This window comes from Coregonus lavaretus (assembly GCF_964263955.1).
Source record: "Coregonus lavaretus genome assembly, chromosome: 7".
NCBI classification, from domain to species: Eukaryota; Metazoa; Chordata; class Actinopteri; order Salmoniformes; family Salmonidae; genus Coregonus; species Coregonus lavaretus.
In genome coordinates, this window is record NC_139994.1 from 40,884,935 (window position 1) to 40,897,578 (window position 12,644).

At 45.5% G+C, this 12,644-nt stretch overlaps 1 protein-coding gene across 1 annotated transcript in view; it reads right to left on the reverse strand.

The window, feature by feature from the left end:
• Window positions 1-311: 311 nt before the first annotated feature.
• Window positions 312-12,644, reverse strand: part of plcb3 (phospholipase C, beta 3 (phosphatidylinositol-specific)) — a 95,359-nt gene continuing 83,026 nt past the window's right edge. The window contains exons 21-33 of the mRNA XM_084165330.1: window positions 11,938-12,037; window positions 11,720-11,824; window positions 10,770-10,864; window positions 9,966-10,101; window positions 9,224-9,259; window positions 8,936-9,045; window positions 8,581-8,690; window positions 8,224-8,383; window positions 8,035-8,111; window positions 5,395-5,484; window positions 1,377-1,434; window positions 957-1,043; window positions 312-707 (exon numbers count right to left, since the gene is read on the reverse strand). Coding sequence (XP_084021456.1) covers window positions 411-707; window positions 957-1,043; window positions 1,377-1,434; window positions 5,395-5,484; window positions 8,035-8,111; window positions 8,224-8,383; window positions 8,581-8,690; window positions 8,936-9,045; window positions 9,224-9,259; window positions 9,966-10,101; window positions 10,770-10,864; window positions 11,720-11,824; window positions 11,938-12,037 — 1,461 coding nt within the window. The 3' untranslated portion in view covers window positions 312-410. The remainder of the gene's footprint in view (window positions 708-956; window positions 1,044-1,376; window positions 1,435-5,394; window positions 5,485-8,034; window positions 8,112-8,223; window positions 8,384-8,580; window positions 8,691-8,935; window positions 9,046-9,223; window positions 9,260-9,965; window positions 10,102-10,769; window positions 10,865-11,719; window positions 11,825-11,937; window positions 12,038-12,644) is intronic.

Here is a 12,644-nt window from a genome sequence, read left to right on the forward strand (position 1 = left end):
CCCACCACTCAAAAGTCAATACATTGCCACCATTCACAGTCAAAACAATGCCAAAAACAATTCCAAGTTAAGCCACCAGATTTTTTGTTTGGGACAGATAGCATGGGTAATTTTCCTGAAGAAAAATGGTGTGCTTGCTTAAAGCTTCAGGAGTTAAAGCGGGAGATTGCATCACACGAGAAAGTGGCTTTGGTAGAGAGACAAAATGTCCAACAGACATTGATAAAAAAAAGAAAAAATGAATGAACAGAAAAAAGAAAAAAACATTTGATAACCTCGTCTGTATCTCTCTCTCTCTCTAAAATCCCGGTGAGAAGAATTACAAATATATATGTTTTATGAAAACAAAAAATAATAATTTTACCAACTAAAGCCCAGGACCATTAGGTTTACATAAATGTACATATGGCTTACATATCTGCTTCTGATAGGACAGGAGTAGAGGAAGAGGATGAGTCCACCAATGAGGCGATGCTATTGTCCAGGCTCCTGTTCCAGGTGCTCCTATTGGGTGTTAAGGGAAAAGTGGGTGTGGAGCAGTTGGAGGGCGGACCCGAGCTGGAGCTAGGGCTGTGATTGGATAAGGAGGAGAAGAGAGCGTCGCTACGGAGACCTTTGGACTCAAGTTGCACCTGCAGGTATTGGCAGATCTCTTCTGGTAGACGTTGTAACTCCGCCTCCAAGTCTCGCTCCAATCGGGCCTGCAGCTGGAGAGAGGAGAGAGGAGAGAGGAGAGAGAGGAGAGAGAGAGAGAGAGAGAGAGAGAGAGAGAGAGAGAGAGAGAGAGAGAGAGAGAGAGAGAGAGAGAGAGAGCGAGCAAGAGATGGTGAATAAATATATTTTAATTGATTAGATGAAGGATTCATTTAACTTTAACAGCCACGCCAATAAAATAAAATTTGAAGGTACAGTATGTGTGTCTGTCTCACCAATTTGTGTGTGTGTGTGTGTCTCACCAGTGGTTGCTCCTCCTCTATGTGTCGTAGGACTTCTCTCTGACCGATTACCAACTTCTCCTGACGCCTTGACTGGGCCTCATCCAACTAGGGAGGGTGAGGAGACAGAGAGAATGGGAAGAAAGCAGGAGGAAGGGGGAAGGAGAAAGAGAGAAGGAAGAGAGAGGAGGGAAAGAGAAAGGAGGGAGAGAGAAAAAGAGAGAGAGGGAGAAAATAAAGAGAGAAAGGAAGAGAGAGAGAAAGGGAGAGTTATTGACATCAAAAAGGGAGATGGCTGGCAGAGCGCAGAAAGCAGTATAAAGGAGATGTACTCAAGAGTGAGGCAATAAGTGTGTGTGTGTGTGTGTGTGTGTGTGTGTGTGTGTGTGTGTGTGTGTGTGTGTGTGTGTGTGTGTGTGTGTGAGGCCAGCACACACTTACCCGGCGGATTAAGGTGACAGAGTCTGAGATATGCTTCCTGTTGATCTCATTCAGTTCCCTACGGAGAGAGGTAGAGAGAGGGGGAGAGAGAAAGAAAGAGAGGGAGAGAGAGGTGAAGAGAGACCATGAGACACAGACACACACACACACCCACAGACACACTCACACAGACTAGTGTTGTCACGATACCAGGTTTAGTATCAAAGTACTCAATATCGAAACCAGTGCAAAAAAAATAACGCGTATTAGCTAAAGTCAAAGAATAACCACTGGGCTTAATTTACACATTTGGAAAGTATTCAGAACCCTTGACTTTTTCCACATTGTTACGTTAGAGCCATATTCTAAAATGGATGAAATAACTGGAGTCCACCTGTGGTAAATTCAATTGATTGGACATTATTTGGAAAGGCACACACCTGTCTATATAAGGTCCCACAGTTGACAGCGCCTGTCAGAGCAAAAACCAAGCCATGAGGTCGAAGGAATTGTCCGTAGAGCTCCGAGACAGGATTGTGTTGAGGCACAGATCTGGGGAAGGGTACCAAAACATTTCTGCAGCATTCAAGGTCCCCAAGAACACAGTGGCTTCCATTCTTAGAAATGGAAGAAGTTTGGAACCACCAAGACTCTTCCTAGAGCTGGCCGCCCGGCCAAACTGAGCAATCGAGGGAGAAGGGCCTTGGTCAGGGAGGTGACCAAGAACCCGATGGTCAATCTGACAGAGATCCAGAGTTCCTCTGTGGAGATGGGAGAACCTTCCAGAAGGACAACCATCTCTGCAGAACTCCACCAATCAGGCCTTTATGGAAGAGTGGCCAGACGGAAGCCACTCCTCAGTAAAAGGCACATGACAGCCCGCTTGGAGTTGGCCAAAAGACACCTGAAGGACTCTCAGACCATAAGAAACAAGATTCTCTGGTCTGATGAAACCAAGATTTAACTCTTTGGCCTGAATGCCAAGCGTTACGTCTGGAGGAAACCTGGCACCATCCCTATTGTGTGTAACAGTGTCTAGTGTGTAACATTGATAACACCAAGTAAAACTGAAATGATAACAAATAAACCCCAAAGTATAAATATCCATCAACAAACTTCTTATAACATGCTGTGGGGATGTTATTCAGCGGCAGGGACTGCGAGACTAGTCAGGATCGAGGGAAAGACGAACGGAGCAAAGTACAGAGAGATACTTGATGAAAACCTGCTCCAGAGCGCTCAGAACCTCAGACTGGGGTGAAGGTTCACCTTCCAACAGGACAACGACCCTAAGCACCCAGCCAAGACAATGCAGGAGTGGGTTCGGCACAAGTCTCTCAATGTCCTTGAGTGGCCCAGCCAGAGCCTGGACTTGAACCCGATTTAATATCTCTGGAGAGACCTGAAAATAGCTGTGCAGTGACGCTCCCCATCCAACCTGACAGAGCTTGAGAGGATCTGCAGAGAAGAATGGGAGAAACTCCCCAAATACAGGTGTGCCAAGCTTGTAGCGTCATACCCAAGAAGACTTGAGGCTGTAAAGGGTCTGAATACTGAAAAATGTGATATTTCTGTTTTTTATTTGTAATAAATTAGCAACATTTTCGCAACATTTTCTACAAACCTGTTTTTGCTTTGTCATTATGGGGTATTGTGTGTAGATTGATGAGGGATTTTTTAAATAAATTTTTGAAAAAGGCTGTAACGTAACAAAATGTGGAAAAAGTCAAGGGGTCTGAATACTTTCTGAATGCACCGTATATACAAAAGTATGTGGACACCCCTTCAAATTAGTGGATTCGGCTATTTCAGCCACACCGTTGTTGACAGGTGTATAGAATAGAGCACACTGCCATGCAGTGATGAGGCAGCCTAAAGGGAGGAGGTCAGAGACCTGGCAGTGTGGTGCCAGGACAATAATCTCTCCCTCAACGTCAGCAAGACAAAGGAGCTGATCGTGGACTACAGGACACGGAAGGGCGAGCACGCCCCCATCCACATTGATGGGGCTGTAGTGGAGTAGCTGTATATGCTATGTAAGGATGACTATGCATTTGTGTCTGTATAAAAGGAGATCTCTGGGTCAGGGCAAGCAGTTGTTCCATGGAGCAAGCTCGGCTTTGTTACGCAATAATAACGTCTAATTTTTGGATTCACAAGCTCCAGTCTCTTGAGAGATATTTTTGAGTTGACTACTTTTGAGTCAAATATTTCTACGACAGATTCAGACAAATAATTCAAATCAAATTGTATTATAGTCACATGCTTCGTAAACAACAGGTCCTTTTTCAATGCAGAGTTAAAAAGAAAGATTTAAAACAAAGTAGAAATAGTGACACGAGGAATAAATACACAGTGAATAACAATAACGAGTAAAAATGACATTACTATATACAGGGAGTACCAGTACCGAGTCGATGTGCAGGGGTATGAGGTAATTGAGGTAGCTATGTATATATAGGTAGGGATAAAGTGACCAAGCAACAGGATAGATAATAGAGAGTAGCAGCAGTGTATGTGGAGAGTGTGTGTGTGGCGTCAGTATGCATGTGTGTGCGTGTTATGTGTGCGGGGGGGCATATGTAGCGTGTGTGTGTGTGTATGTTGGGGTGTCAGTGTAAGTATGTGTGAGTGTGTGGGTAGAGTCCAGTGTGTGTGCATAGACGTAGCGCAGGAAAGTTAGTGCAAAAAATTGTCAATGTAGGTAGCCCGGGTAGCCATTAAATTAGCTATTTAGCAGTCTTGTTTAGCAGTCTTATAGCTTGGGGGTAGAAGCTGTTCAGGGTCCTGTTGGTTCCACACTTGGTGTACTGGTACCGCTTGCCATGCGATTGTAGAGAAAACAGTCTATGGCTTGGGTGACTGGAGTCTGATTTTATTTTGGCCCTTCCTCTGACACCGCCTGGTATAGAGGTCCTGGATGGCAGGGAGCTCGGCCCCAGTGTTGTACTCACCACCCTCTGCAGCGCCTTGTGGTCGAGTGCTTTGCAGTTGCCATACCAAGCAGTGATGCAGCCAGTCAATATGCTCTCAATAGTGCAGCTGTAGAACTTTTTGAGGATCTGAGGGGCCCATGCCAAATCTTTTCAGCCTCCTAAGGGGGAAGAGGCGCTGTCGTGCCCCCTTCACAACTGTGTGGGTGTGTGTGGACCATGTTAATTCCTTAGTGATGTGGATACCAAGGAACTTGAAGCTCTCGACCCGCTCCACTACAGCCCCATCAATGTGGATGGGGGCGTGCTCGCCCTTCCGTGTCCTGTAGTCCACGATCAGCTCCTTTGTCTTGCTGACGTTGAGGGAGAGATTGTTGTCCTGGCACCACACTGCCAGGTCTCTGACCTCCTCCCTTTAGGCTGCCTCATCGTTGTCGGTGATTAGTCCTACCACCGTGTCTTCAGCAAACTTGATGGTGGTGTTGGAGTCCTGCCCGGCCATGCAGTCATGGGTGAACAGGGAGTACAGGAGTGGACTAAGCACACACCCCTGAAGGGCCCCGTGTTGATGGTCAGCGTGGCAGATGTGTTGTTGTCTACCTTCACCACCTGGGGCCGGCCCATCAGGAAGTCCAGGATCCAGTTGCAGAGGGAGGTGTCCAGTACCAGGGTCCTTAGCCTGGTGATGAGTTTGGACGGGACTATGGTGTTGAATGCTGAGCTGTAATCAATTAACAGGATTCTTACATAGGTATTCCTTTTGTCCAGGTGGGTGAGGGCAGTGTGTAGTGCAATAGAGATTGCATCATCTGTGGATCTGTTTGAGCGGAATGCGAATTGGAGTGGGTCCAAGGTGTCTGGGAGGATGGTGTTGATGTGAGCCGTGACCAGCCATTCAAAGTATTTCATGGCTATAGATGTGAGCGCTACGGGGCGACTAGACAGACTCGATCCTCTCAATCCGTATATGATGTGAGACACATTTGACAGAAGTATCGAAAGTAACAAAAATGTCTAGTATCGAAAAAGTTCAGACGTTTCGGTATAGCGTGCAACACTAACACCCACACACACACACAAACAAACACACACACAGAGTGACATACGACTCTGCCTTGTCTCTGTCTCTGCTCTTGGCCTCGATAATGCTGTTCTGTCTCTTCCTGTCTAGAATCTTCTGAAGCTCCTTCTTCTCTCTGTAAACAATAACAAAAACAAATAAACAACAACAATAACTTAGCTTACTTGTAAGGGTGTTTTCATATGAATCCATCTGCATTTGGAGTAATACAGTTGCTATAATAGCTGATGCGTGGTGAGCGTTCTGGCACAAATGGTTGCCGTGCACCACCTAAGTGATGAGCTTCACATTGGTGGTGGATGAAGTGAGTTCCCCTTAGTATGTACAGCCCTTTGAACATCTGGAAAAGCGCTATATGAATCCAATCAATTATTATTATAAATGATCATAAAACATGATCTTACCTCTTACCAGTGTTGGGATTAGTTACTTGAAAAAGTAATACATTACATATTACTCAATACATTCAACAAAAGTAACGCGTTACTTTACCATAGTACTTTGTGTGGAAAGGAACGCCTTATATTACTAGTTATATTACTTTGACTTACTTTCATGAAAAAAATCTCGAAATCTCACTAGTGGTTTTACTGTCGGATGGAGTTCGGCAAGCCGCGCGTACTCTACTAAAGATAGGCTACTTACTAACTCTGGTTTGATGTTTCTCCATTCATCAGTGGCGTGCTTTCCTGTGCTAGTCTACAAATACTGCGCTATCATATGGGCTGCTTAATTAGCCATATATACTGCAAGCCAAACATCTGTACAGATTTCCTATCTTTTCGTTCAAAATATTTATCTCGAGCTGCCAGTTCTGGTTATAGACCACATGTACACGGACCCATAGAGACGTATAGAGGCCACCAGACAGGAAAGCCCTCTATGGGCTTTGCTATCACAGAAGTGATCAATGGCAAAGACCAGAGGTGCACCCTCTATACATCTTTATGGACAGCAGCAGTCATGACATTTCTCCAAACAGCCTTTCTCCTCTCGCTTGAGAACTAAATGAGGAAACAAGTCGAGATCGGATCATGGAAACACACGCCCGGTAGAGATATGATTATGAAAGTAACTGTAATAATAATCCCCAATTTGAAAAGGTAACGTGTTACTTTACTCCGTTACTCATAAAAGTAAGCTGATTACGTAACGTGTTACTTTTGTTACGTGTTACCCCCAACACTGCCTCGCACATAAGAACTTAACTCTACTTATAAAGGTGTTTTGATATAAATCCATCTACACTGAACAAAAATATAAACGCAACATACAACAATTTCAAAGATATAAGGAAATCAGTCAATTGAAATAAATTCATTAGGCCCTTATCTATGGATTTCACATGACTGGTTGGTCACAGAATGGATCAGAAAACCAGTCAGTATCTGGTCTGACCACCATTTGCCTCATGCAGCGCGACACATCTCCTTCGCATAGATTTGATTAGGCTGTTGATTGTGGCCTGTGGAATGTTGTCCCACTCCTCTTCAATGGCTGTGTGAAGTTGCTGGATATTGGTGGGAACTGGAATACGCTCTCATACACGTCGATCCAGAGCATCCCAAACATGCTCAATGGATGACATATGTCTGGTGAGTATGCAGGCCATGAAGAACTGGGACATTTTCAGCTTCCAGGAATTGTGTACAGATCCTTGCGACATGGGGCCATGCATTATCATGTTGAAACATGAGGTGATGGCGGCGGATGAATGGCATGACAATGGGCCTCAGGATCTCGTTACGGTACCTCTGTGCATTCAAATTGCCATTGATAAAATGCAATTGTGTTCGTTGTCCGTAGCTTATGCCTGCCCATACAATAACCCCACCGGCACCATGGGGCACTCTGTTCACAACGTTGACATGAGCAAACCGCTCGCCCACACGACGCCATACATGCTGTCTGCCATCTGCCCGGTACAGGCATTCATCCGTAAAGAGCACACTTCTCCAGCGTGCCAGTGGCCATTGAAGATGAGCATTTGCCCACTGAAGTCGGTTACGATGCCGAACTGCAGTCAGGTCAAGACCCTGGTGAGGATGACGAGCACGCAGATGAGCTTCCCTGAGACGGTTTCTTCAGTTGTGCAAACCCAGTTTCATCAGCTGTCCCCCCAGGTGAAGAAGCCGGATGTGGAGGTCCTGGGCTGGAGTGGTTACACGTAGTCTGCGGTTGTGAGACCGGTTGGACGTACTGCCATATTCTCTAAAACGATGTTGGAGGCGGCTTATGGTAGAGAAATTAACATGAAATTATCTGGCAACAGCTCTGAAGGACATTCCTGCAGTCAGCATGCTTGAGACATCTGTGGCATTGTGTTGTGTGACAAAACTGCACATTTTAGAATGGGCTTTTATTGTCCCCAGCACAAGGTGCACCTGTGTAATGATCATGCTGTTTAATCAGCTTCTTGATATGACACACCTGTCAGGTGGATGGTTTACCTTGGCCAATGAGAAACGCTCACTAACAGGGATGTAAACAAATTTGCACACAAAATTTGAGAGAAATAAGCTTTTTGTGCATTTGGAACATTTCTGGGATCTTTTATTTCAGCTCATGAAACATGGGACCAACACTTTACATGTTGCGTTTATATTTTTGTTCAGTATATATTGGGAGTAATCCAGTAGTTATAAAGCGTTAAACAGTATCTTACCTCTCACAGATCTCCTTAAGTTTTTTGAGCTGAGCCGTCTGACATTCCTGGGATGTCTCCTTTATTTTCTGAAACGCCTGGAACACACAGCAGGAGGGGTGAGAGTGTGTGTGATTAGTGTGTGTGTGTGTGTGTGTGTGTGTGTGTGTGTGTGCGTGTGTGTGTGTGTGTGTGTGTGTGTGCGTGTACCTCTCGTAGGTGTGTGTGTTTCTTCTCTCTCTCCAGTGTATGTTGTTGTTGACGTAGTTTTAGGAGCTCCTGCATCTGCCACTCTCTCAGCTGCACCGTCTGTTTCTGTAACTCCATCTCCAACGCTGTCAACTGCCTCTGCACCGGCTCTGCTGGCTCACTGACACACACAAACAAACAAATATATTGTCAGATACATACAAACACATTAATACACACAAATATTCCCCACTGTGTCTCTCCCCCTTTCCTGTGTAAGGGGCAAGTGGTTGATTTGGAATGTCTTTCTCCTATTCATCACCCCCCCCCCCCCATCCCCCATCCCCCATCCCCCATCCCCATCCCTCCCTCTCTTACTTTTTCTTCATGCTGCGTTTGAGGTGTTTCTCCATCTGACTGCGTCGTCTCTGTGTGTCGGAGCAGAGCTGGTTGCAGCGACTCCTCTGCTCTTTACTCAGGGTCCAAACCTGTTAATACACACACACACACACACACACACACACACACATATGCACGCACAAGCACGCACACACACACAGAGAACACATGTCAAATAGATGCAATCACAAACAGCAGTATTCGTAATGGATTGAAGCTGTCTATAAAACATTTCACTGTGGTTTATTGATAACATCTTTACAAGTTAGTATTTCTAATTTCGCAGAAAGATGGATAAGCTGTGTGTGTGTGTGTGTGTGTGTGTCAGTCTAACCTTCTTGAGGTGTTTCTTGCGGAGCTCCTTGAGTTCTTTGCACTGTTTCTTCAAAAGCTTCAGATACGACTTCTGCTGTTTCAACTCTTCTATAGACTGAGCCTGGAGATCTGAGAGAGCGAGGGCGAAAGAGAGGGCGAGAGAGCGATAGGGGAGAGAGAGAAAGCGAGAGAGAAAGGGAGTGGAAACAGAGAAATGATCTAACTGGTTTGGCCTCCCACCACATGAGGGTGATAATGAGTTCTGTGGTGTAATGTAATGTGGATGGGTGGAATGGAGATGACTTACTTGCCAGGACTGTAGCAATAAGATCCTCTTTCTGGCCTGAAACATGGAGACAGGAACAGGACAGGACAGGTTGAAATGTAGATGTGATGTTTTCACTTCAGAACTCAGCAATGATACTCACATAATGGTTGCACTCCAGGCTGACTACACTGCAGACATGCTGAGATCTGCATCTGCAGTGTAGTCAGCCTGGAACGTGGCCAATAGCTCGCCCAGGTTCTTGTGAGAATAGAGCATCTGGTTAAGCCTACACACGATAACTGCTCCAGATACTCAACTAGTCTCAAGAAGGCCAGTTTTCAGCTGTGCTAACATAATTGCAAAAGGGTTCTCTAATGATCAATTAGCCTTTTAAAATGATAAACTTGGATTAGCAAACACAACGTGCCATTGGAACACAGGACTGATGGTTGCTGATAATGGGCCTCTGTACGCCTATGTAGATATTCCATTTAAAAAACAGCCGTTTCCAGCAACAATAGCCATTTACAACATTAACAATGTCTACACTGTATTTCTGATCAATTAGATGACATTTCTAAGTGACCCCAAACTTTTGAACGGTAGTGTATGAGGACGGGCTTAGTATAAGGTCTGGAATAGAATAAATGGATCGATGTCCTCCGCATATGCAAATCATGCGTTTGATACCTTTCCATCCTCCCAATATCTCCACTCACCAGCCTCCTCTATAATACACCAAACAACGATGTGTGTGTGTGTTTGTTACAGTGTGACCTACCTGGTCCAGGTGAGCTGATGAGGTCGCTGATGTCATCAATGGGGGCGGGGACGGGGTGGAGGGGGGAGGGGATCTTCCCCAGGGGGGCGTCGCCCTTCCGATCCCTCTCTCCCTCCTTCGGCTGCTCCAACACACGCTACACACAGCGGAGAGAAGGTTGATGATTCTTAACTTGTAAATCTTCAATTCACAATTTTGACATCAGTCTCACAGGCCTGCTACATTGGATGTGTAACATTTGCAGATTGCGAGGCATCCCACTCATTTCAATGAAACCTGGGCGTAGTAAGCAGCGTGGCTCCACAAGGAAATTACACTCTTGTTCTATTTTCAAAAATTCGATGCACGGATCACACTCAAGAACACTTGTCTGGTGTAGCAGATAAAACCCTACTGTTTTCACCACGCCTCAGTGTAGCCCCCATATCATGTGATGTGTATGTGTGTGTGTGTGTGTGTGTAGGTTGGTTCTTCTATCCTTGTGGGGACCTAAAATCCCCCAAAGTCCCCACAAGGATAGTAAAACAAGGAAAATTGGCCCTCGTGGGGACATTTCCCACGTCTCCATGAGGACAAAGGCTATTTTAAGCTTAGGGGTTAGATTTAGGGTTAGGGTTACAATTAGGGTTAGAATTAGGATAAGGGGTTAGTGGTTAGGTTTAGGTTAGGGTTACAGTTAGAGTTATGGTAAGGTTTAGGGTTAGGGTTAGGGGTTAGGTAAAATAAGTCCCCATTAGGATAGAAGAACATAACATGTGTGTGTGTGTGTGTGTGTGTGTGTGTGTGTGTGTGTGGTCTCCTCACCTCGCCGTTGTCCTCCATCAGAGCAGCTAGCTGTCTCTCTCTCTGGTCCAAGAGACTCACATGTTTGATGGGGTTGGTCAAGGCCTCAGCATACTCTAACATAAACACACAACACAAAAATGAGCAATGTGCCAAAACCTAGTACACATACTTAGTAATGTTTGTTGTTCTTGGATTTAACTGCAGAAAAATGCTGTCATCAAAGTCATTTTCTTAGTAGGTGACATCAGAGTTCAGCATGTCTGTAAACTCAAGGTAGACAGATGATACCCCAGTTTCTGATTTGTTATGACGACATGGAAGGGAACAGGTTTTCTTAGTTGGAAATTCTGATAACTCAGGTCATGAACGCCACATTACATTTTAGCAGACACTCTTATCCAGAGCGACTTACAGTTAGTGAGTGCATACATTATTTGATTTTTCATACTGGCCCCCCGTGGGAATTGAACCCACAACCCTGGCAAACGCCACGCTCCACCAACTGAGCTACATCCCTGCCGGCCATTCCCTCCCCTACCCTGGACGACACAGGGCCAATTATGCGCCGCCCCATGGGTCTCCCGGTCGTAGCCTGGATTCGAACCAGGATCTCTAGTGGCACAGCTAGCACTGCATCGCAGACCACTGCGCCACTCGGGAGGCCACCCTGGTGTTTGTTAGGGATGTAGTCTAGAGGGTTATGGGTAGTGTAGTCCTAGGGGTTATGGGTAGTGTAGTCCTAAGGGGTTATGGATAGTGTAGTCCTAAAGGATTATGGGTATTGTGGTGCTCGGGGATTATGGGTAATGTAGTGCTGGGGGATTATGGGTATTGTAGTCCTATGGGATTATGGTAGTGTAGTCCTAGGGGTTATGGGTATTATAGTCCCAGGGGGTTATGAGTAGTGTAGTGCTAGGGGATTATGGGTAGTGTAGTCCTATGAGGTTATGGGTAGTGTAGTTTCTTACCCTGGTGTTCATTAGGAATGTAGTCTTGAGCCTCGGTGTAGACCAATAGAGAGGGCAGCAACAGAGGCTGGTTCATCTCATTCTTCAGACTGATGTAGTGGTAACCTACACAAACACACACACACAAGATGACAGCATTGAGAGAACAGATTGCACGAGACAAGATCCAAAAGATCCGCACACACACACATAGCCAGGCAGACAAACACAGTACTGACCCGGTCGGATTGTTGACACAGGGCAGATCCGATGTCCGAGGAACTTCCCGTTCTCCTCAAACACCGCTATCCTCAGAGAGGCCAGGGTGGGCAGGACCACCTACACACAGAATGAGTTGTTACCTTGTGTATGTGTGTATCGTTATGTGTGTATATTGATATACACTGAGTGTACGAAACATTAGGAACACCTTCCTAATATTGCGTGGCACCTCCTTTTACCCTCAGAACAGCCTCAATTCGTAGTGGCATGGACTCTACAAAGTGTCGAAAGCGTTCCACAGGGATGCTGGCCCATGTTGAATACAATGCTTCCCACAGTTGTGTCAAGTTGTCTTACCCATTCACCCTCTGAATGTCACACATACCCAATCCATATCTCAATTCAAATCAAATGTTATTTGTCACATACGCCGAATACAAGTGTAGACTTTACCGTGAAATGCTTACTTACGAGCCCTTTCCCAACAATGTAGTCAAAAATAAGAAAAATAACAAAAAGTTAAAAAGAAAATAGTATCACAATAAAATAACGAGGCTTATTTACATCATTTAGCAGACGCTCTTATCCAGAGCGACTTACATTATTTTTTTTCATACCCCCGTGGGAATCGAACCCACAACCCTGGCGTTGCAAACGCCATGCTCTACCAACTGAGCTACATCCCTGCCGGCCATTCCCTCCCCTACCCTAGACGACGCTAGGC